This window comes from Balaenoptera borealis, assembly GCF_965194805.1.
Source record: "Balaenoptera borealis genome assembly, chromosome: X".
In the NCBI taxonomy this organism is placed as follows: domain Eukaryota; kingdom Metazoa; phylum Chordata; class Mammalia; order Artiodactyla; family Balaenopteridae; genus Balaenoptera; species Balaenoptera borealis.
The window spans coordinates 123114875-123141314 of NC_138881.1; the positions used below are offsets into that span (position 1 = coordinate 123114875).

Here is a 26440-nt window from a genome sequence, read left to right on the forward strand (position 1 = left end):
TAGTTGCTCTGCGGCATGTGGGATCTTCCCGGACCAGGGCTCGAACCCGTGTCCCCTGCATTGGCAGGCAGATTCTTAACCACTGCACCACCAGGGAAGTCTCTCTTCCTTCTTTAATAAGTTTATTTTATTAACTCCACTTACCCCATCCACCCTTTTCTTATACCTCCTCTGACTCCCCATAGGTACTTACATGTATTGTTTTCTTTCTTATCCTTCCAGCGTTTCTTTATAAAAAGGAAGCATTTTATGAATGGAGAGTCTTATCCTCCCCACTTTTTCTTACATGTGAGGTAGCATGTACTGTTCTGTATACACGGTTTTATACACTTAGCAACATATCCTAGAGATCTTCCAACATCACTGCATAGAGATCGTCCTAATTATTTTTTTCAGCTGCATCCTATTCTATCTTGCCGATGTTCCATAGTTTATTTAGATAGCCTACAATGGCAGAATGCTTGGGCTCTTCTAGTATTACAAACAAAGCCAATAGGGAAGTAGAGGCAGAGGGATGCATATACATACATACGTATATAACTTTTGATATATGGAGGGTGTAAGTGATGAATAGAGTACTACTGAAATCTGGGAGGAGGGCCCCTTACAGAGGACGTCCTATATGCATCCCACTAGCAATGTTGGACAGTGTCTGTTTGCTTCCAGCCTTTCCTCTCATTCTCCCTTGAACTCTTTCCAGTCAGGGTTTTGCATGAAAGAACAGCATTTACGAAGGCTCAGAGGCAACAGGAAGCACAGTATATTGAAGCCTGTCAAATAATTCAATATGGTTGAAGCATAGTATGGTGGGGGGGGGGGACAATGAGGAAGATATAAACACAGGTATAAAGATGGGGTTAAAGGCAAGAAATTAGGCAGGAGAGGTATATATATATACACACATATACACATAGAGAGCAACTTCAAATAATTCAATATGACTTGATTGCAGTATATGTGTGTGAGGACGGCAGGGAAATAGATGTAAACACAGGTGTCAGGATGAGGGTAAAACCTGAATAATACATAATATGTTTTTTAAATGGAAGGATGAACCAAAAAACTACAAGTTAAATGGCTACCTCTAGAGAGAAAAGAGGAACAAGGTGGAGGGGACAAGGATACAAGCTACACTTCTATAAATAGGCCTTGTATGGTAGATTTGATTTTGGAACTACAGAAAATTATTACATAAATATAAGACAAAATTAAAATTTAAAAAACAACCCATAAAAATCAGAAGCGAAACAAAGCAAGTGAACCTAACTGTATACTGAGTTGGTGGCATAACTTCAGAGATAGTAACTATACTATTCTGGTTTTGTGTACATTTGGAATTTTCCATGGGTGGGGAGGGGAGGAAGAAGAGGAGGAGGAGGGAGGGGGAGGAAGGGAGAGGGAGGCGGAGGGGGGAAGAGAGAGAGAGAGTGGCGTGGGGAGGCTGGCCAGAGTGATGGGAGGAGAGGGGTGGGAGGAAAAGTTAAAGAATGTAGAGTCACAGAAACGACTCTTCAAGCAGGAGGGGATAATCAAAACAATCAAATGCTGCCTCAAGGTCAAATAAAATAAGGACTGTGAAGTGTCCATCGCACTGAGCATCACTTGAATAGAGCCGATTAAACATTACGTGTGGTTTGAAAAGGGCAAATGTGGTTACAACTCAAAAGAAGGTGAGGGCTTCCCTGGTGGCGCAGTGGTTGAGAATCTGCCTGCCAATGCAGGGGACACGGGTTCGAGCCCTGGTCTGGGAAGATCCCACATGCCGCAGAGCAACTAGGCCCGTGAGCCACAACTACTGAGCCTGCGCGTCTGGAGCCTGTGCTCCGCAACAAGAGAGGCCACGAGAGTGAGAGGCCCACGCACCGCAATGAAGAGTGGCCCCCGCTCGCCGCAACTAGAGAAAGCCCTCGCACAGAAACGAAGACCCAACAACACAGCTAAAAATAAATAAATAAATAAATTTATAAAAAAAAAAAAAAGAAGGTGAAATCGAGAATGAGCTGCATAATCCAGAATGTGTGGATGTGGTTCTCTTACCTGCAGCCATTGAAACGTCCAGATTCTAAGTCTAATACCATTTATCCTATCCCCTCCCCTAAGACAAGTTTGACTCCACCAAAATGAGGTGAGCTCCTTCCCAGAGCTTCAGAGTTTCTGAAGTCCCCTGTAAGGCTCTGAAGGCGTCAGAAAGAATAAAGTAGGTAAGATTAGATCCACTTGAGATGCAGCAAGGTACATTACTGTTGCTGCTGTTAGTATTATTATTTAACAGGTATTAATATCGTGCGAAGTACCAAGCCCTATCCTAAGCACTTTCTAAATATTAACTCATTTAATCCTCTCAATAGCCCTGAGATGGATACTGCTATTACGAATTTTTGCTCTGGCTCTATTACTTTCTCACCACGTGACACCGTCCAAGTCATTTCTCTGTTCTGTGCTCCAGTTTTCTCCTCTGTACAATGGAAGCTTTTGGATGGGAATTTCAAAAGTTCTTTTCAACCTTAACATTTCATGAGCTGTGATAGTGAGAAATCAGCCCTGGCCACTGACCTAGCATGGTGGGAAGGAGCGTAAAGCTAACCTGTCCCCTTTTTTTCCCCTCTTCTCCCAGCTTAGAGTTCTATTGCCTACATTCTGTCGTTCTCCCTACAAATGGTGGGAAATGTGACCTAACTACAGTGTCTGGCCCTTAGTAGGTGTTTAACAAATATCTGTTGAATAAATTAACAAATGAAAAATCAAATTATCCCAGCCCCCATTTCTTAGAGTCCCACTTCTTCATCCAGAGAAAGTGCTGAAATTTTTGCTACAGATGTGTGGGTGCATGTGTGTGCATGTACATGTGCCCGTGTGTGTATTTCAAAAGGCATGTTGCATTCCTGTCTAGATTCTTTTTAGTCAAGAAAAAGACTGTTGTGGTCATTTAAAAGCTTTCAGTAAAGAATTTTCTGTAGCAAAACTTCAAGGTCAGATACCAAGGGAACAGATTTTTGGAAGCAGTCAAAAGTGACTTGAGGCTCTTAAGAAAGTTGACTAAGTAGTCTAAACCCTAAAGAGAAAGCTGCATGTCAAACTCTGCTGTTGATGGATTCAATTAAATGGCTGTTCCTTCAGGCTGTGTACGGGTCTGTTAAGGCATTCTTATGTATGTTTGCTTGTGGATCAATCAGCAAATAATTAAATCTGGAAGTTCCATTCTCTCAATGTTCTCCTATAAAATTATTGGGGTAAAAGAAAAATGTAGGGGTCCCACGCCTTAAGAAAACCAAAACTCACAAAATAGACATATAAGGAGAAGATTATTCATGTTGCAAAAAGCATTTCACTGAATGCAGAGTTCCTTTAAATAGCCTGCTCCCTCAGTGCCCTTAAGATGTGACTGGATTTTCCAAAATGGTATCTACACAAAGCTTTTCAGGAACACATGTTTTGTAAAGTGGCTCTCCTCTGTATTTAACGCTTACCAATTTGAAGCTGCTATTTGAACAGCATTAATTTCAACATTTATTTGGACTGAAAACTCAGTTTGGAGAAGTAAAAAGTAAAATCTTCCCACTGGAAGCTTTCCAGTAAACACACTACAGAAAGTTCACACTGCAGAGGGAATCTAAAGTTAGTTTTATTGAATATCTGGTCCTCTCATGTTAGGAGCACTGCATTTTATTTCACAGTTGCACATGAGTTTCTGGGTGATGTTTTCCACGAGTACATTCCAGTATAACGCCTAGATCAGGGTTATCAGAAACCCTTGGAAATTCCTCTTTGCTCTTTATTAATTTCTTGGTTTTGTTTCTGTTTCTCCAACGCAGCAGTCATGATTATCTTGCTGTCTCTTAGAAATGTTCCCTTTTGTGGTATATATGCACTACCTAGTTTCTGTTAGAGTTTGTATACTGAAAAGGAGACTTAATGGAACCTGCATGCCATGGTGGGGAAGAGAAGGACGATTTAAAGCAGGAACATTTGAAAATGAGAAGCAGAAAAAGTGCTGCTCCTGAGGGAATGGTCTTTCTCGTGGCATGCTGCCCAGAAGCTGCTATTCCTTCCTGGCTAAAGCCACAGAGGAGATGAAAAGCGGAATCCAAGAAACAGAGCCGAATTGTGGTGGGAAACAGAGCTTCATGGAAGTCAGCAGTTTGCAAAGCTAGGATGTCCGATGTGAGAGCAAGACAGGTCGGGAGGCTACACTGCTCAGTCAGTGGCACCTGGGCAGGGCAGCGCCAGAGTCAGGGCTGTCACTCAGGCCAGAAAGCAGTGTTCACAGTGAGGGTGTGACCCGGTGCTCAGGCCACCCGTGGTGGGGTTTCTCAGGAGGGTCACAAGACCTACGGCCCACCTTTTGTGGGGACGGAGCAGCACTGAGAGATGTTAACAGACAAAAGATGGGAACACAAGGAAACCTGAACCCAAAAGACAGCACAAGGCTCGATGTGCAGAGGCCAAGAGACCGCAGTGCAAACGGCAGTTGCCGCAAGAGCAGCGGTAACAGCGGCAGCAGAGAACTGGCAGATAAAGCATATGATTTTGCATCAAAATCACAGACGCTGGGAAATGCAGGGGGAATCTGGGAGCCCCAGATGTCCACTAGCAAGCATTAATGAGCTGTCCAAAATAGGAATACACGTGCCGCCAAGAGGAAAAAAGAAGACAAAAAGAAAAACCCACCAGCACTGAGACCTAGGCTACCCTTTTAATGTTTCCTGATGTGGCAGAGCATGAAAGAATGAAGACCAATGTCCAGTGGAATGAGGTAGGGTGGACAGAACCAGGACCTAAGCAAAGTGTGCCTGCAGTGGCGGGACAGGGACTTCTTTTTAAAACAGTTTCCCAAATGACCTTGCCAGCGAGAAGGCCTCCCAACAGATACTCCTCCTCCAAAACAGCCCCACCCCAGCTGGCTCTGGTCGGGGTTCCAGCTGCAGCGGCCATTTCAGTCACCTCCTGCCTGAACTCACCCCAGGCAAGCTGGTGCCAGCAATTAACCCAAGGGATGTGACACCTGGTTCTGCAGTTGTAGCAAGATCCCGGGCTGAGTTCCCTTGCATTCCATTGGCTTATTTATTAAGCCCCACATCTACTAAAACTGTCAGAAAATTTTCAAGCTGGTTTCTCATGACCAAAAACATAATCCTATAATCCTCAAAAAATATTTTGAACAGATAAACAGTGCAGTGTAATATCTGACACAGCCAGACACCTGCAGGCCAGCCTTCTCCAAAGCACAAGCCTCCCCACAGCAGATCAGTCTAGTTAGTGGGCCTCAACCGGTGCGCTTACGCTTTCATGATGCCAGTCAGGGTCCCCACCCACCCTTGGAACTACAGGAATGTTCTTAAATCTTTTCCAGTAGAGTGCAGGTTACATGCAAAAAAGAATACATAAATAAGGTTATCTGGAATAGGCGTTAATTTTCAACAGAGTATTGTTGGTTGACCCAAGTGCCTAAATGGGGTACTGTGAATGTAGTATTTCCCTATGGTAGGCCTCAATACAGATGTTTTACCTTTGGATAATTAAAAGTTGAATATAAGAGTCTGATTTAAAAAAAACTCTCCCATTTAAAGAAAGGTTTGGGGACCACTTTAGGTTGATTTTTTTCATTAAATGTTACTTAAAATTTGATCCTAGGTGGTTTTGAATTTTTAAATTTCACATATCTCCCTGAAAGAATATTGACAATGAAGCAAAACCCTTATTAAATATGAAATGAGGACCATGCTCCACTTGCCCAGTAGTGTCATTTCCAACAACTTTAACCAACTGAAGCTCAAACTGGGCCTTGAAAGTAAGTGAAAATGTACCTGAACCTTTAATAAAACAGCTGTACCAAAGGGCATGCACTTTATTATGTAGTACACAAGGCTTTTGAACTAGAAACTAATTGTGAATTATGTGTGATATTTCCTTATTTGGTTTCCCCTGGTAACCTTCCATTCTTTCTAAAATTACAGTCAAATTAGAAACAATGAGGGGGTGGAGGAAGAACACTGTGAGAAATAGGTTCACTGAAAAATGAACCCCAAACAGAGGAACGAAGTCACTAGAAGAGCCATAAGAGCCTCAGCAAACAACCCTCCATACCTCAGTAGCCCCTGAGTGCCCTGAAAGGGCCACAAACACAATACAATCCAGGATGTTCCAAGGAGTCATCAAGAAAGGGTTAAATCAGGTTGAATAAAGGACAGAAAATACATAAGGCAGTTTAGAAATTTTTCAACTTTTGGCAAACAAAGGGATAAGTTTCAGTTATGTGAAAAATGCTGAAAAATGCAGTCACAGAGAACACCCCATTCCTTCACAGAGAACACCCCATACCTTATAATGCTCTGTGATAAACAGTAAGAATGGGTTTAGCTTATTGAGTACCTTCACTCAGTGCCTGAGCTCAGGTTCAAATCCAGGACTGCCAGGTTCCAAATCCTTTCCATTATTCAACAACTCAACAATAAAAAGAATACCTGATTAAAATGGTCAAAGGATTTGAACAGACATTTCTCCAAAGGAAATACAGAAATGACCAAGGGGCGTGTGAAAAATTGCTCAACATCAATAGCCATCAGAGGAATACAAATCAAAAACCACAGTGAGATACCACTTCACACCCACTAGGATGGCTCTAGTCAAAAAGATGGATAATGACAAGTGTTGATGAGGAGGTAGGGAAATTCAAACCTCCATACACTGCTAGTGGGAATGTTAAATGGCACAACTGCTCTGTAGAACAGTCTAGTAGTTCTACAAAAAGTTAAACATAGAATCACCATCGACAATTCCACTCCTAGGTATAAACCTGAGAGGAATGATAACAAATATCCACATAAAAACTTGTACAGAAATGTTCACAGCAGCATTATTCACAGTAGCCAAAAAAGGAAAACAATCCAAAAGTCCACCAACTGATAAATGGATAAACAATATGTGGTATATCCACACAATGTAGTATTATTTGGCCATAAAAAGGAATGAAGTACTGATACATGCTACAACATGGACGAACCTCAAAAATATCATGTAAGTAAAAGTAGCCAGTCACAAAAGACCACATTTTGCATGACTCCATTTATAAGCTACGTCAGTAGGCAAATTTCTAGAAACAGAAAGTAGATTAGTGGTTACCAGGGACTGGGGGAGTTGGGTGGGGCAAAATGAGGAGTGAAAGCTAAGTGGTACACCGTGTCTTTTAGGGGTGATGAAAATGTTCTAAAACTGACTGTGGTAATGGTTTTGCAACTCTGTGAATACCCTAAAAACACCTGAATTGTAAACTTTAAATGGGTAGATTATATGATGTGTAAATTAGATCTCAATAAAACTGATATATACTTGAAGACATGATTCTTGCCTCATCCAGTATATCTGAAGGATCATTAACACTGGGTTTATTTGTTACTGAATTTTTTAAGCTACTTATGAAACAATGTTGTTTCTGGAGTAATAGTCAAGGATGTACTTTTGCTTCTTTGTTTTAAGTGTGCGCTCTTCCAAAGATGCTGAATATAGCCAAGATTTCATGTTGTTGTTTACTCCCAGTAACAGCATAAAATATTTAGTAATTATATTTCATGGCATACTATATTTATACTAAGACATAGAGGCAAATCTGTCTTGGCATGCAGAAGTTTTTCCTTTATATTTTTAATTTATAAAATTATTGCCCTATTATAAAATAATGCATAATCAGCATAGAAAATATGGAAAAATGCAGAAGAGATGAAAAACAAAAAAGCCAGTCAACTCTATTCCCACCCACGAGATAGCAACTGTTAACATTTAGGTTTATTTTTTCCCCTTGTTTTGCAATGCATGTTTTTTTCACACAATTGTGATCACATGGTATACTTCAGCATTTATCTACTGTCTGCTTTCATGAGAGCTTTGAGGAACAAACCTAGTGAAATTTGGACCAGAGCACTAATCTGTCTCTCAAGCTTCCTCCTCCCTCCCCCATTACCTTCCTTTTCCTGGAGCAGGACACCACCACCAACCAAGCCTGAAGAAAACAAAGACATAAGAAGTAAAGCTACGGAAGAAGGCTTGAAGTGCCCATCATCCTTAAGCGCCCATCCATCATCATGCAGCTGGCTGCTGTCTCTCCTAGGCTTACATAGAATGAATCAATACCAAAGCAACAGTTCAATTTCATCTTTGCAAAGGAGGTCATGAATACAAATGGAGACTCTAAGGAGACTCACCTCTCTTCTAATCAAGTATTTGACCCCCTTACCATCTCACAGGAGATCAGCTATGCTGTTGCCATCTCCTCAGTAGATGACCTCTTTAATACTGTGAGAAGAACACCACAAAGAGTGACCAGTCCTCCAGAAAACAGAAGGCCGCTTCTCCATTGTTAGGGCATGCTCGTTAGCAGTGTAGGATCATTCCAGGCCGAACACTGTATTTTAAAAGCCAATGATACAAAGTCCATCTATAAGCTGTGTGGAGCCTGCTTAAAGCATGGGGAAACAGAAGCTCCATCTATTCCAAAGTCCCCAGCCAGCAAAAGACAGATAGGTCAAGTGCTTGCAGATACAAGGTTCATAAAGACACTGTGTGGGAAATGTACACTTACGGTGCATATGCGCTGTGTCGGAGGAAGTGCAATTAGATCCAAAAAAGCCCAAAGCCCCACAGTTGAAAACGCTTTGTGAAGGTAAGATCCACATATGCACTGCAAGATTTAACAAGGCAGCACCTGAAGAAGTTGCTGAGGTGTTTGCTAGACAGCACACAAAAAGAGACCTGTTGCTAATACCCTTGTGAATCATAAATCCCAATTTTCTCTACTATGTGCCCATGATTAAAGTACCTTAGCCTCTCTTTTATACAGATGCAAATAACATGTTTTTAAAGAAGGGATAAATCACCTTAAGCCAGTTGTTGTTTGGATCTAGCTGTGATCAAAAGAACTATTAGGACAAAAGCGGAAAGAAATATTATGCAAAGCCTGTAACATTAGTCACTAATAGTGCCCTGTGGGAGAACCAAATGTAATAAGATGGGTACATAGTATGATGTCAAATTAACCCATCTTTTCAAGGACTACTGTACTAAGAAAAGCAAAGTGAAAATGTGTGTACTTGCAAATCCAAAGGTTGAAAGTTCTGAACAAAGCTCTTAATTCATGCCATTTCCCGAAATGACCTGAAGTTGAAGTAGCCAGTCCAGTAGACAGGAAAATACTTGGTTAAAACATGAGAAGAAGCACCACTCAACTCTTGAAAAAATACTGAGTGTCATGAAAGACCGGCTGGAGAGTAATAATTACTTAAATGGATGTTCATCTTGATGAACAAGCACCTGTGAAGTCTTAAACAACAGGCATGATGTACAACAAATGATGACCAGAGGTCAGTAAACAAGTGATTGAACTCAAAGTTCCCTTTGAAGGCTAATACTCATCATATTGATTAATTTCTACCAAAGCAGGCATGAGTCTTGAGCACCCAATAATCTATCCAACACGGAAAAGACAAGCATGGAGAAATACTGCATTGTCATACAATATTTTTTTCTCAAATTTAGTCTTGCAGTTTCAAGATAACTGGAAAACACCATGATGTCACTGTTTTTAATGCCAGGGAATGGGAGTTTACATATTATTCTTTGGGCCATTCTGCAGCTTCTATTTGGAGCAAAGGAAAATAATTTCGGAAGTTCATTGTCAATTTCAGCTTGTCATCTCTCTATATCAAAGACAGATGGGATTAGATGCAAACATATGGGAAGATATTTTTTCTAAGCCTAAAATGTCTTGTATATTTGTATATTTTCTCATTATTATACAGGGCTGGGCTGTCACTTGGCTGTCACTTTAAAGTAATTTCATCTGGGACATAGAGACTGTCAAGCCCTAGGTTAATGCAAAATATAGGAAACAGCTATACTAAGCAGACTGGTTTTTTTTTCTCTACCCTTCATAAAAACTACTTTTGACTGCCGTGTTAAGGGCAGTTCCATCTATACTTTATGGTGCCTCTTTCTCAGCAAATGTTGGACTCTACCTCAGGCTTACAGGATTTTCCATGGCACAACTGCTTGCAAAATTGATCTCTGTGCTGTCTTTCCATTTGTGTATTCATTCTCACCTCTTATTTCTGAAACTGAACCAGTGGCTTTATTTGGTGCATATTCTCTCCAGTCAGCATTTGAAGTTTGTTTGCCATAAAACATTTCTTGCCATTAAACAGGCCCTCAAGGGTCTATCTTATCCAGCTACCACCACTGCCCACCACTAAACATTTTAACATGGGATAGTTTTTTGCAGAGTTGGCAGGACTGTGTTGTTTTTCCCACAGTGAGTGGTAATAGACTAAATTTGTTTCCTCTGTTCCTTTGCACCCACATCCCTGAATCACTCCTCCCCCAGTCTCAGATAAGAAGTCAAACAGGGTATCCATTCCAGCTTTTAAAAATTAAAGTGAAACCATGAAAGATCAAGAAGAAAATATGAAAGAATATTCATCCCTTCTCAGAATGCACCAGGCTTCTGTAAGCACAAGAACAAAGAAGAAACCATAAAATAAAAGATGTATGGACCTAAGAATTAAAAAAAATCAATCTTCTGTGTGCTGAAACAAAACTAAACTGTAAGCAAGAAGCTGGAAAACCAATATTTGCCAAACAAATGTGACACGCACAAAAAATGGTTAATATTGTTACTATACAAAAAAATATTACAAATCAGTAACAAAAAGACAAACATTCTAAGAGATAAATAGGCAAAGGACCACTGCACTGTTGATTGTCCAAATCAGCAAGCATTCTCCACCCCCTTCTCCTTTGCCTGCATCACAGGCACCTAGGGGTAGTAACGTGATACAATCTTGCAAGCAAGAATCTGCTGGAGGAGAGGGGCATTTCTAGGAAAAAATATGTTTTCTTAATTAAAGTAAAGAGGTCACACATATTCCTTACCTCATTTTTCCTGCCTTGGAAAAGGATGGGATGGCTGAAGCTGAGGCAGTCATCTTGCAGATGTGATTCCATTGAGCTGCTGAACCAATACCACCAGCAGCTGGTTACTTCCAGGCTCCTGTTTGTGTGAAGAAAACATGAACCCTTATTAGTTTAAGCCACTGTTAATGAGGGTTTCAGATACTTTGAGCCAAAAACATTCCTCACGGATGTTCCTCATATGATTAAGCAATTCATACACAAAAAGTAAGATACAGATAGACAATAAGCATAAACATTGCTTTACCTTGCAGATAATAAAATATATTAAAAATAGCAATGCTATTACGCTAAGTGAAATAAGCCAGCCACAAGAGGACTCTTACCTTATGATTCCATTTACATGAGATACCTAGAATCCTCAAATTCATGGAGACAGAAAGTAAAATGGTGGTTGCCAGGGGCTGGGACAAGAGGGAGGGGAAAATGGGGAATTAGCATTTAAGGGACAGAGTTTCAGATGGATAAGATGAAAAAGTTCTGGAGGTGGATGTTGGTGATGGTTGCACAACAATGTGAATGTACTTAAGCCATCTGAACTATACACTGAAAAATTATTAAAATGGTAAATTGTATGTTGTATATATTTTACCACAATAAAAATACGATAAAAATCAGAAAAAAAATTAAATGGCAACACAATACTAGTTTTCAATTTTCAAAACTGACTACATTTAAAATTTTTTTTTAATTTTGTTAATGATGGTACACAGTGTTTCTGAGTGTGGGGAAACAAGGATTCTCATATGCTACTGGTGGGAGTCTGAATTACTATGGTAAACTATACCCCAAAATCATATAAATATTCAGATTTTTGGTACAGTGATCCTACTTCTAGGAATACAGCCACTAAAATAATCAGAAATATAGAGAATGTTTTATGTCCAATGATGCTCATAACGTCATTGTTTATAATATCAAACAATCTGAAACAACCTATGTGTCCAGAAAGGGGGTTGTTTAAATGCATTGCTATCTATCCCTTCCGTGGAACATGGTACTGGCATGATGAACAATGGTGTAAGTCAAGGGCTCTTAAACTTTGCTGTATATTTGAATCGTCTGGCGAGATTTTATAATTCCCAGTTCGCAATACCTCATATCCATTCAGTCAGGACTCCTGGAGGTGGGACCCAGACATCAGTACTTTTGAAAGCTCCCTCCACCCCCACCAGCCAGTGATTCCAATGTGCAGCCAAGCTGAAGAACCACTGATGGAGATTTCTATTTATTGACATGGAAACAACATAAATATTCACTAGAATTTGTTTGATGATAAAAGCAGATTATAGAACAGTCTGTATAGCATGAGCTCATTTAAAAATATAAATGTGTGGGAATTCTGAGTAAAGATGATGGATTTAACACCCACATTTGCTTTTACTTCTTCCTGAAACTCCACTAAAACAACAATAAAAAGATTTTTAAAAGGTACACACTGACAAGGAGAAAAATAATGGGAGAAGAGAAAACAGCAACACAACTTTGAAAGCTAGAAAGCATTTGAGTGGTGACAGGGAACCAAGAAAGCCAAATCCTGAACTAATAGTAAGGAACGCTGAGAAATAACCCAGTTTACAATGCAGAGCCCCTGCCCCTGATGATGACTTAATTAGTGGAAGCAGGTACCCCTGGAAGGATGAAGGAAAAGGTCACTTGAAAGTTTACTTAAGATGTAGTTGGAACTCCAGATCCCTTCCCTAAGACAGCTGGATCTGAAGGTTTATTTTCTGGACAGGGTAAAACAGACAGTCTCTAGACAAGAGGGCATCAGACACAGTGGTGGGCTGAGGGTACTATAACTGAAAGAAGACAGATTGAGTTAATGCTGAAATCTCTGGCTCTCTTCCCCTACTCAGTTCTCAGAACTGTGGTGGCCAGGTTTATACCTTCCACGCACAAGTTTGGAAGAAATCTGATCATCACAAGAAGAGAGACCTAAAGGTACCTGTTATGGGCTGAATTGTGTCCCCCCAAAATTCGTATGTTCACGTCTTACATACAAATGCGGGTGTAGCTCGCGACAAGGTCTTAAAGAGGTAAATAAGTTAAAATGAGGTCATTAGGGTGGGCCCTAAACCAATATGATTGACATTCTTATAAGAAGAGTAAATTTGGCAACAGACACATACAGAGGGAAGATTATGTGAAGACACAGGGAGAAAATGGCAATCTATAAGCCAAGGAGAGAAGCCTCAGAAGAAACCCACCCTGCTGACAGTTTGTCTTGAACTTCTAGTCTTTGGAATTTGAGGACAATAAATTTCTGGTGTCTAAGGCACCCAGTCTGTGGTACCTTCTTACAGCAGCCCTAGCAAACAAGTACAGTACTATACCAGAATTCCCCCCAAAATAGCCCCGCTATATCACCCTGCAGTGAAACTACGCTGACAAGGTCCACTCACACCCTCCAAATGACTGCTTCCAAATGACTTTTGGTCCCCCACTCTTAAGCATTTTAGCATACATCCAAGGATTATCAGACATCCGTGGAACGCTTCCAACATGAAAGGTAGAATCCAAAGCAAACAAATAGGAAATTAAAAAAAAAAGATTCAGAGAAAGCAGGGACTATTTATGAAGGAAAAAGAAAATGCTTCTGAAGTACTGATCCATGCTACAACATGGATGAACTTTGAAAATATTATGCCAAGTGAAAGGAGCCAGACACAAAGGCCACATAGTACAGGGATACATTTATATGAAATGTCCAGAATGGGCAAATTCATAGAGACAGAAAGTAGATTAGTGGTTGCCAGGGGACGGGAGGGGGAGGGAACAGGGAGAAACTGCTAATGGGTACAGGGTTTTAGCAGGGAGGGATGAAGATGTTCTGAAATTAGATGATAACAATAATGGTTACACAACTCTGTGAATATACTAAAAAACACGGAATTTTAGACTTTGAAAAGGTAAATTGTATTGTATGTGAATTATGTCTCAGTAATCTGCTATCAAAATTATATAATAATATCCTCAGAGATATATGAAAAGATAGTATATATATATATACATATATATTAAATACAAACAGAATGCTATAAATAAGGAAAATTTTTTTTAAAAAGGAGCTCCTAGAAATTAAATTATATTATGGTAAAAAGGATTTAATTCAATAGAAGGATTGGAATATAAAATTGAGAAAATCTTCCAGAAAGTAGAACAAAAAGATGAAGAAACAAAATAATAGGGGAAAAAAAAGGTAAGAAAATTAGAGGACCAGTCTAAGAGATACAGCCTGCAAATAATGGCGGTGCAATAGAGAGAACAGAGAGGAAACAGGGAAGTGTATCAGTTATCTATTTCTGCATAACAGGTTCCTCAAACATTTAGTGGCTTAAACAACAATAATCACTTACTATCTCCTGTGGTTTCTGTGGGACAGGAATTCAGACTGGGCACAGTGGGGACTGTTTATCTGTGCTCCACAATGTCTGGGCCTCCGCTGGAAGGCTCCAAGGCTAGAGACTGGAATCATCTGAAGGCTCATTCATATGTCTAGTGGTTGGTGCTGGCTGTCAACTGGTATACCCATGTGGCCTGGGCTTTGTCACAATGTAGTTGCTGGATCCCAATAATAAGTGTTGAGAGAAATAGAGGGAAAGAGAGATCCAGACACAAATCATATTTCCTTTTATAACCTATCCTTGGAAGATGAACAGTGTTACTTCTCCCATATTCTATTGGTTGAGGCAGTTACAGAGGTCCACCCATGTTCAAAAGTAGAGAATACAGACTCTACCACTCCTTGGAGGAATGTCAAGGTCACATTGTAAGAAGAGTATATGGGATGGGAGATATATTGGCATAGTCATCTTTGGAAAATGCAATCTTCCATAGAAGAAAAACTTCAAAGAAATATCAAAATATAAGAAAATTTTCCAGAACTGAAGGATATGAGTTTCCAACTTAAAAGGGACCATTACATGCCCAATCTAATGAATGAAAATAGAACCATGCTAAGTCATCTCACAGAGAAATTTCAAAACATTGAGGTCAAAGAGAAGATCCTACAAGCTTCTGTTAGTTTTCTGGCTGCATCTTTTCTTTTTGGAACCTTCCACTGCCGCTCTGGGGAGACAATCCATCATCACTCAACACTGCTTCCCTTACCTCAGGAGAGTGTGCTTGCCCCACGTCAATCAATGTACCTGGCTGTTTCAGGGATGGGCACATTTAACAAATAAAGCCAAGCCTAGCTCTTTTTCAGGGACTGATATAGACGTTGGTTATGAAAGGGCCTCTTCTGAGATTGTAAGCACCAGGGACAATGTAAGCCTGGAGTTGCCAGGAGCTGTCTTTGCAGCCAAGTGTGAGAGGCCCACTCGAGAATGAAGCCAACAGTAAGGGAAGTAAAGCCAAGAGATGGAAAGAGAAGGAGAGAATTGAAATGATATTGTTTGAATGCCTGGAACTAGCTCTACCCTTGGCTATCCAAGGTTATGTAAGCCAACCAATCCCCTTTTTTGCTTAAGCTCATTTGAAATAAGTTTCTGTCACTTAAAACCAAAAGAGTATTGACTCATTCAACAATTCTTTGCATTGGTATTTCAGAGAAGAATAACCATATGAGACAGTAATCACCAGAATATACTAACTTTGTCAGTTTCCCAAGGGTAGATTGCAACAGTAGCAAGCATTCCTAGGACACTCAAAAAATTCAAGTAACAACTATAAAAGGTTTTGCAGGATTTACTCACATTTCAATGAGATATTTTAAGGAAACAGAGAGAGAGATCCTATTTGTCTATCAAGTAATTTTGTACCTGTAATTCATCATTAGTGATGTATGTGTAAAAACCTAATTTTAAAAAGGTGGTGTTATTTTCAGAAATGACATATATCTCAAATGTGAGCTCTAAGATATATGGTACAGCTGAAGACATGACAAACGTTTATAATTCTGTTCTGCTAAGTTTCACAAATCCTTTGGAATCTCTTAAATTTTCCAAACATTATTTTATAATTGTTATAATTTCCTATTCATAGTCTGTATATATGTATTTTCCTCAAGGTATATTTTCAGAATTTAAAGAGAAAAATGTATTTAAACACTGTTGTAAACAATGAGCTTATGTGGGACTCAGATTAGTGTGAGGTTCTAATTTGGTGTTTTTCTTTTGGAAATTGAATGTATGCATTTTCCTTTCCAGAAAGGGGGAAAGGAAAAAGGAAGGGAGGGAGGGAGAGAGAGAAAGGAAAAGCAAAGAAAAAGGAAAGAATAGGTAGGAATTGAATTATTTGTTAATTATAAGTGTAATTTCTAATTTTCAGGTGCAAAAATACAAGATAGAAGATTTTTGCATAATTATAAGTCTATCATGCCAGGTTCCCAAACTGATGTGTTCTAAGCTTGGTATAAACAAATAGTAACTCAGGAGTATGTATTTCCCCACTACAGTACCTCAGAAGGAAAGAAAGTTTTCAAAATCAGTTAGCTTTAACTTTGCAGTTTAATGTCATACTGTTTCCAGAATGAAGAATCAAATAAACCATCTATTACTAGACATATCTCTGGTTAGTTTAAATGGATTTAGAGCCATCAAAACACTTGATCCAGATTTTTGACTTTGTTTATCTATGTTACTCACCATGGAGGATACAGAGTCAACTAGGATTTTTAGGGGAGTAGAAAACTGAACAATATTCTAATCACTTTGAAATTGATTCTTTGGAATTGACTTTCAAAAAAGTTAAAATACATGAAATTATTGGCTTCTGCACCATTTCTTAGATAAAAAGAAAGGTATTTTAAAGCACACTTTTCCTATGGCTCTTATAGGAACTGGACAGTTGTTTTGTCTCAGACACTGCTTAAGTACTTTACATATTTTATCACACTTAATTGTCACAAAATCCTGTGTGGTGAGTACTATTATTGTTTGCATTTTAGAAAGGAGGAAACAGAGGCATAGAGTTATTAAGTAACTTTCCAGAGGCCTGACAGCTAGTAAGTAGAAGAATCAGGATCTGAACCTCCAGCACTACAGTCCCACAATCTTAACCACCTCTCTCTAGTACCTACAACTAGAACTAGTTTTAAAATGCCCCCTGGAAGTAGTTAATCAGTCTGAAAAAAAAAATCTTAGTTCGTCCTGTCTGACAGAAAACCACACAATATAAAAGTTGGAAATGCCAGCCGCCTAATAAAATCACTTTCTATTCGGTAAACATCTATTCAGATTAAACCATTATTAAGAATATAAAACACAAAGAAATTTCATTGTTATAAATATCCAATTCATGAGAATAAGAAAACACCTGAGTCTAATTAATCATTATAAACTTTGTATTTTCATATTCAAAAAGCAATCAAAAAAAAAAAAAAAAGCAATCAAATTTACTCTGTCCAAAATCAGCTAAGAGTGAATTATGGTAATTCATGCATATTAGCTTATCACAACACATAACAAAAAGCATCTTTCCCTGTCTTTATTTTTATTTTATAAAAGCAATGAATGCAAATGGTAACAAGCCAACAAAAATTCCGCAGACAAAAGGCTGCAGACTCTCTCCCATCTCACCCTTCCCCAACAGTAAACCCACTTCTCAAAAGCAATCCATTTTTGCCGTTTCTCTCTTTAGCTCTCTGGAAGTATGAATGATATGCTTAGACACCTATTTTTTGATTTGTATCTGTTGACGCCCTGATAGCCCTGATATGAAAGAAGCACTTAATTTACAACATCCTTCTGGCCCTCTCTCATCTTCCTGACTGTTGATCTTTGTTATTTTTAGTTCTCTCTGGTTACCTTGGTAACTTTAAATATTGTACTTAAAGCTCTATTTGTAGTTCTATCAACTTTTGATAGTATCTCTTGGACAGAATGCAAATATAAGCAATATTGACAATACGGGAGGTGGAATGTGGACAGGGCCAGCCTCCTTGGCATGCGACCTATGCAATCACACAGAGCCTCACACCAAGAAGCGCTAAGTACATGGTTTACTACTCTGCTGTCATTGTCTTGAAATTCTTAAGATATTAAAGAAAATCTTAAAAATGTAAAAAGATGCCTTGTTCATGGTCAAGTGATCCATAATTCAATGTAATTCCAACTAAAATCCCAACAGATCTTTTTTTTTTTTAATTTATTTATTTATTTACTTATTTATGGCTCTGCTGGGTCTTCGTTTCTGTGCGAGGGCTTTCTCTAGTTGCGGCGAGTGGGGGCCACTCTTCATTGCGGTGCGCGGGCCTCTCTGCGCGGGCCTCTCACTATCGCGGCCTCTCTTGTTGCGGCGCACAGGCTCCAGACGCGCAGGCTCAGTAGCTGTGGCTCACGGGCCTAGTTGCTCCGCGGCATGTGGGATCTTCCCAGACCAGGGCTTGAACCCGTCTCCTCTGCATTGGCAGGCAGATTCTCAACCACTGCGCCACCAGGGAAGCCCCCCAACAGATCTTTTTAAAGGAGCTCAATGGGTGCATTCTAAAATGTATATGCTTAAGAATATCCAAGGTTTGCCTTTGCTATATCAGATATCAAAAGTTATTATAAAGCAACATTAATGTGATATTTGCATAGGGCTAAAGAACTGAAAATGAAACAGAATAGGGTGTGGAGAAATAGGCCCATGAATATATAAAAATGATATATGCCAGGAATGGTATTACAGAGATAAGATAGATTATTCAACAAATGGTGCTGCAACAGTTGGATATCCTACCATATGCCACACTCGAAAATCAGTTGCTGGTGGATTAAAAATTTAATATGAAAAAACAAAACTTTAAAAAATTTAATACAGTATGGGAGGATGTTTTTATAAACTCAAAGTAAGGAAGCATTTCTTAAATAAGACACATAAAACAATGACAATTAAAGAAAATATTGATAAATTTGACTCCATGAAAATTATTAACTTTTGTTCATCAAAAAAGAAAGTAAAAAGTGATAAACTGGGAGAAGATATTTGCAACAAATATGCCTAACAAAATATTAATATCTAGAATACATAAAGAATTCTTACAAATCAATAAGAAAGGACAGGGACTTCCCTGGTGGCACAGTGGTTAAGAATCCGCCTGCCAATGCAGGAGACATGGGTTCGAGCCCTGGTCCAGGAAGATCCCATATGCGGCGGAGCAACTAAGCCTGTGCGCCACAACTACTGAGCCCACATGCCACAACTACTGAAGCCCGTGTGCCTAGAGCCCATGCTCCACAACAAGAGAAGCCACCACAATGAGAAGCCTGCGCACCGCAACGAAGAGTAGCTCCCGCTTGCCACAACTAGAGAAAGCCCACACGCAGCAACGAAGACCCAACACAGCCATAAATAAATAAATAAATAAATAAATAAATAAATTTATTAAAAAAAAAGAAAGGACAAATGACCAAATAGAAAACTGGGCAGGGACTTCCCTGGCGGTGCAGTGGTTGAGAATCCGCCTGCCAGTGCAGGGGACATGGGCTCAATCCCTGGTCCGGGAAGATCCCACATGCCGCAGAGCAACTAAGTCCATGCACCACAACTACTGAGCCTGTGCTCTAGAGCCCGTGGGCCACAACTACTGAGCCCTCGCACCGCAACTACTGAAGCTTGCGCGCCTAGAGCCTGTGCTCCGCAACAAGAGAAGCCACTGCAATGAGAACCCCGCGCACTGCAATGAAGAGTAGCCCCCGCCCTCCGCAACTAGAGAAAGCCCGTGAGCAGCAACAAAGACCCAACACAGCCATAAATTAATTAATTAATTAATTAATTTGAAAAAAGAAGAAAGAAAACTGGGCAAAAGACTTGAACTGACATTTTATAGAAAAGAAAAATGAATGGCACATAGCCATGTAAAAAGATGTTCAACCTCATTAATAACCAGAGAAATGCAAATTATGCCACGATTAGATATCATTTAATATCCACTAGGTTGCCAAAAATTAAGAAGTCTGGTAACACCAAATGTTTGTCAGGATGCAGATCACTAGGAACATCTGGTGGAAGTACAGACAGGTATAAACATTTTGAAAAACAATTTGCATTATGTTATAAAGTTTAACATTCACATATTCTTTAAAGCAGCAATTCTACTCCTAGGAATATAGCCTACATATATATATGCATGTATGTTCTTGCATATGTGCACCATGACTATATCTACACAGTTCATAGCAGCAAAAAATAAAAATGGAAAAAAAAAACATCCAGCAACAGGTGAATAAAGACAAATGGGGGTTTCCCTGGTGGCGCAGTGGTTGAGAATCTGCCTGCCAATGCAGGGGACACGTGTTCGAGCCCTGGTCTGGGAAGATCCCACATGCCGCGGAGCAACTAGGCCCGTGAGCCACAACTACTGAGCCTGCGCGTCTGGAGCCTGTGCTCCGCAACAAGAGAGGCCACGATAGTGAGAGGCCCTCGCACCACGATGAAGAGTGGCCCCCGCTCGCCGCAACTAGAGAAAGCCCTCGCACAGAAACGAAGACCCAACACAGCCAAAAATAAATGAATAAGTTAATTTAAAAAAAAAAGTTTAAAAAAAAAAGACAAATGGTAGTAAATCTAGACAATGAAATATTATGTAGCAGAGAAAATAAATTCACTATAACTACATGCAACATGAATAAATCTTATAAATACAATGTTGCATTTTTAAAAGTCACAAGACTACTTCAGTATTTCATTTTCATAAAGCTCAAAAACAAGCAGGTATTTGTGTAAACACAAACACAAAATTCAGAATAATACCTATGGAAAGCTTGAGGATGGGAGAGGGAAGGAGCACACAGGTGGATGGACCACGCAGAGCCCTGGCTAAAACAGACAACTTTCCTTGTTCTCCCCAATTACTGGAAGATGAAATGTTTCCAGTTCACTTTCCATTTAGAGTGCCTCAGCTTTATTTGAGGATCTCAGTTCTACTCTCCATGTTATGCAATCCCATGGGCTTATCTCCTGTCCTGCCGCAGTCAATCTTTCTAAACACTTTGTTACTGAGATGACAGTATAGGTTCAACTTCAGCTCCAGCTTACCCCTCTGGTTTTCAGCTCCACTTGGTTTATTCCCTGGGAATTGCCCTTACTTTCTTTTGAGCTCAGATATGCTTTGGATAGGATGTTTGTGAGAGGTTATCTAACATTCTCTGGTGGATTTTGCCATGGTACATGTTAAATCACTTTTCCAATCTCTTCTCTGAAATTGATCTTCTCCAGTTTTCCATTTCTACTTTGGTTAATTTTGGTCATCATATACTAAAAAGAAATCAGTGATCCCTCTATGTTTTCAGATCTGCTGCCAAACACATGCATGTATTGACTTATAATTCTTTCACTATATGTTACACACAAGTTTGTCTCATTTCTGCTTATGAATTTTACCAATTTTTGTTGTTTTCTATTTTTTTCCTTTAGTCTAGTAAAGGGTTTATCTAATTTATAGTTATTTTCAAAGAATAAGCTTTTGGATTTTTACCCTATCTACCACCGTTTTTGTTTCCTAATTTATTGTTAGCTTTTATTTTTCTTAATTGCTTTTTCCTAGTTCTTCTGCTTTCTTCCATTGTCTTTTTCTAATATTTTTAGATAAGTACTTAGTTTCTTTATTTTTCATGGTCCTTTTTAAAATGAAGACATTTAAGGCCATGAATTTTCCTCTGAGAATATATATTTTTGTATGAACTACACCTTGCTTTCTAAGTCTTCAATTTTCTTTTTTGCTTTGATCCAAAGATTACTTAGAAATGTGGGGTTTATTTGATATCAAAGTAGATGAGTCACCTTTATATTATTTATTTCAAATTTTATTTAAGTTTTGTCAATGAGTATAATCAATAAAGGAACTACTTTTAAAATTCTGCTTCGAATTTCTTTTTGGACCAACTCATGATTGACAGTGTAAATGTTTCCTTACTCCCCTGTCTTTACCCTCACAAAATAGTATACTTCCCAATACACATATAGCTATTAACTTGTTTATTTATTATGTTATTCAAGTCCTCTATGTATCAGACAGGAATAATGCTCAGCTGCTAGAAAGAGAATCAATACAACAGTAGCTTCAACAAGCTAATGGTTTATTTTCTCTCTCTCTCCCTCTGTCTCTCTCTCTGTCTCTGTCTCTGTCTCCCTCTCTCTTTCACACACACACACACAGCAAATTTGACAAGAGATAGCCCAGGACTGATATGGCATCTCTATGAATTTATTAATGCTCTGGGTTCCTTTTATCTTTCTGCTTTGCAATTTTTAGTGCCACCATCCATCCTCAAAGTTGCTTCATGGCCAAAAGGTGGCTGTTACAGTTTCAACCATAACACCCAATATTCCAGGCAGAAGAAGGAGGGGAGGGAAGGGGCAAAAAAGGTCTTATAGTTAAGTCAGCCTTCTCTAAAGAGCTTTCCTAGAACCCCCACTCAATGATTTCTGTTTATAGATCAGTGACCACCCCTACTTTATGTATTTAGCTGTTATATTGTTTATTGCATATAGGTTTGTATTTATTATAGCCTTGCCCCTTATAATTACATAATGTCCTTCTTCTCCTCTTTGGTTCTTTTAATTTTAAATTCCTCTTGCATTCTTTTTATTTGTATTTGCATGATTTTTTTGCTCATATCCTTAATTTCAATCTTTATCATTTTAAGTGTATTTTTAATCTACTGGACAGTCTCTATATTTTAATGGGATAAGTCAGTCCATTCAAATATAACATTAAGTCTGATGTGCTTGATTCTGTGTTTTGCATGTAGCTTTATATTTACTATTTATTTTGTATTGCTGCTTGCTATTTTTCCTTTCTTCTAATACACATATTTCTTTACTATCTATTTAAAATAAGACATCAAATGTTGTCTCCATCAAAATGCTCCATTTCCTCCCCCATTTTTCCCCATCCCAGTAAGATGAAACAGTTAGTATACTTTCACTCTACTCTACCCTCTTCTGCCTATTCTCTGAAAGGCCTTCATTTCGTCTCACCTCATATCTTTCAACCTAACCCCTACATTTTATGCTGGAACAATTCAATATACATTTTTAAAAAAATTGAAGCTCAACCCATATCTCCCACCTTGTACAATAGTTAAATTGAAGTGGATGATAGAGGTAAACCTAAAAGCTAAAAATATAAAAATTCTAGAAGATAACACAGGAAAAAAGGTTTTGCCACCTTGGTGTAAGCAAAGATTTTTTAGGTAGGAAACACAAAGCACAATCTATAAAGTATAAATAAATAAATAAATTGGACTTCATCAAAATTAAAAACCACTGCTCTTCAAAAGACATATTAAAATAGTGAAAAGATAAGCTACAGACTGGGAGAAAATATTTCCAAAACACATATCTAGCAAAGAACATGTATCCAGAATAATAAGAGAAATAAACAACATATTTTTAAGATGGGGAAAAGATTTTGGAGCATTTTACCAAAAAAGATACACAAGTGGGTAATAAACACGTGAACTCAATGTAACTGCTTATCAGAGAAATACAAATTAAAACCCAAATGTGATATCACTACACACCTATTAGAATGGCTATTTTTTTAAATAACAATACCAAGTGCTGGCAAAAATGCTGAGCAACAGGCAGTGCTGATAGAAATGCAAAATAGTACAGCCATTTTTGAAAATAGGTTGGCAATTTCTTATAAAGTTAAGTACACACTTACCATATGACCCAGCAATCCCACTCCTGAGTATTTACTGGAGAGAAATAAAAAACTATATTCATACTAATATCTCCATGCAAATGTTTATACCATGTTTACTCATAATCCCCCCAAACAGGAAACAATGTAAATGGAAATCTAAATGGCCTCCAAATAGCGAATGGGTAAACAAACTGTGGTACATGTGCATATGCACATAATGTAATACTACTCATCAATACAAAGTAAGGAACTAGTACTAATACATGCAATATCAAATGCATTTTGCTAAGTGCAAAAATTCAGACTCAAAAGGCTGCATACATATTGTATGATTCCATTAATATGACATTCTGGAAAGGGTAAAACTATAGGGAAAGAAAACATGTCAGAGTGCTTGCCAGAGGCTGGGTGTGAGAGGCAGAGATTATAGTTACAGGACTGTAGCCATTTGTCAAAACTCATAGAAAGAACCATACACTGAAAAGAGTAAATTGTATTTTATGTAAAGTAAATTCAGTAATAAAAACAACCCAAAGAAACAAAATAACCCAATTTTGCTCTCTGTGGTTAACTCATAATCAACACAGTGATAAAGCACAAAGTTCATTCCTTCCAAGTAATCTAATGAATACAACCCATAAGAGACTCAAGTATGGGATGTGGTTCTGCCAGAACCATAACAAGCCAACTAGGGATTGAAATTCCTACTCAAACTTGGGTGGGACCAGGGCCAGTAATGCATTCTTCAGGAATTTAACTGCTTGAGATTAACCCTTTTCTAGTGGCCAGTAATACCAGCAGTTCTCATTTTGCATGTCCAATCAGCACCTGCTGTCAGCAGCAATCTGACTTGGGGACAGGGCTCAGTCAAGCTTGTCTTCCCAGAGTTCAGTTTTCAGAACAGCTTTGTTTTTCCTAATTCTACATCTTCCCTGGGCCCATGCTCAGACTCTTCTCTGAGCTCTGGAGCTGAGGAGCAGCTTCTCTTCCATCAGGTCTTATCTGACTTCCTTTGCCTTTCTGACTCATGACATCTTTCACCTTGGCTGGCTCCGGCTGTGCATGCACGAGGAGCACATTGTGACGTGGCAGGATGGGAAGGTGGGGGGTCTCAGATGTCTGGCTGGATTTCCTCCCCCTCCTCTCCTCTCCTGTGTGCCCAGTGCTAGAACTACTATTGCATCATGAACACAACAGATTCCCATCCCGTCCAATACTGTCCATTTCATACCCCTCCGATCTTTTCCAAGCTTCACTTCCCCACCTTCTATTAAAGGGACAGTCCAAATTCTCTACTCACCAGCTCACATACCTCAGCCTCAAGCCAAGATTTTAAAACATTCTAAGAGGAAGAAAGCGAAAGAAAAGCAAACAAACTATTCCTTTCCAAAGACACCCCAGTCTCCGTTGCATCCCACTCCAGCAGGATCATCTTCTCCCTTAAATAAAGTCATGTCTGAAGTAAAAGAAAGTGCTTCATTTTAAAAAGTCACACTTATTTTAATCCTTTAGGTAAATTGTCTCAAGGCCATTTCAGTTCAGTATACTTGGAGAGCACAGATCATCATGGAAATGCTGAAACAGAGATCAATTGCTCACACCTATTAAAAGCCCAAACATTGTCTTATCTCCCCGCCCAAGACTAAGGCATACACTCATTTGTCTTTGAAGGAAAATGTCACAAATTGTCTTTTGTGCTATTAACCAATGGAAGTTTTATGTCTTATTTACATGTACGTTTTTTGGGGTGGAGGGTCACATTCCATGAAGAAAATCATTTCTGAATTCTTGTCCTCTGACCATCACTTAAAAACAAAAGAATTCACTTACATAAATCACAGAGCTCAAAGATTCCAACTGCCTTTAAAGCATTCTTTAAAAGAATTACTTCTAACAAAAAAATCTTTAACTTGAAGTCCATTTCCTCCTTAGCCACTTTTGCAGGGAAAGTTAATAAAAACAAAAATTTTAAAACTCTATTCAGTGTCCAACTAGAGGGGTGGGATAGGGAGGGTGAGAGGGAGACGCAAGAGGGAGGAGATATGGGGATATATGTATATGCATAGCTGATTCACTTTGTGATACAGCAGAAACTAACACACCATTGTAAAGCAATTATACTCCAATAAAGATGTTAAAAAAAAAGATGTTTAAAAAAAAACTCTATTGATATTACTATTATCCCCTCCTGCATTTAAAACTTCAGATATTGATTGAAATCCCCTTGTTTTGTAATCTCTGTATTTCACAGCATTTCTACAAGGAGAGTTAGCTCCATGAAAGTTAAAGCTTTTTCTTTTCTGCTGTCACCACTTCCCACTTCTAAAAGCCCTGTTTGCTATCAAATCCCTGCCTGAAAAGTCAGCAACTGTTCATTTGTTAGGGTCTCAAGGTGGTCCTCAAGACATCCCTAATTCCCTATCAGAACTTGGGGTATCCAGTTGAGACACCTATTCAGGCCTCTGCCTGAATATCAAGGCTTTCCTTTCCTTCAGGGTTCCAACTCTCTCTTGCTGTTAAAAAAGAGAAATAAGAAAGAAAATCGACTAAAACAGAAAAAAAGAGGGCAGAAGCGTCGTTTACTGCTATGTTCCCAGAACAGGAAAGAACTACAAATATATGGTAAACAGCACTAATGGCCACCACAGCATGGGAGCAGATGCAGCCTAAATTGCCATGGCTCTTCCCTTGTTTCTAAGTTCCAGCTGCGGGTGCAGCTGCTGGCGGCACTTTCCCTGCAGGTAGGGTCCCCCAGATCAGGGAAAGTAGCTGTAGAGTTGCTACACCACTGCCCTTCTATTCTCAAGCTCACATCACCTTCTGGACAATTTGTATAATCTGGTGCTTTCCTTTAAGGCAATGTTTACAAATGATGAGCTCTCGTGGTTCTTGACTGAAACT

The 26440-nt window shown here is 39.0% G+C and overlaps 1 protein-coding gene across 3 annotated transcripts in view; it reads right to left on the reverse strand.

Moving 5' to 3' along the window:
- Positions 1 to 26440, reverse strand: part of LOC309620104 (uncharacterized protein) — a 554572-nt gene that overhangs the window by 514446 nt on the left and 13686 nt on the right. For 2 of the 3 annotated variants that reach the window (XM_082376202.1, XM_082376201.1), the window contains exon 1: positions 10918 to 17266. In XM_082376202.1, the coding sequence (XP_082232328.1) occupies positions 10918 to 10989 (72 nt within the window). In that variant the 5' untranslated portion in view covers positions 10990 to 17266. Of the gene's footprint in view, positions 1 to 10917; positions 17267 to 26440 lie in introns of those variants that run through there. The other variant, XM_082376200.1, reaches the window with a different exon arrangement.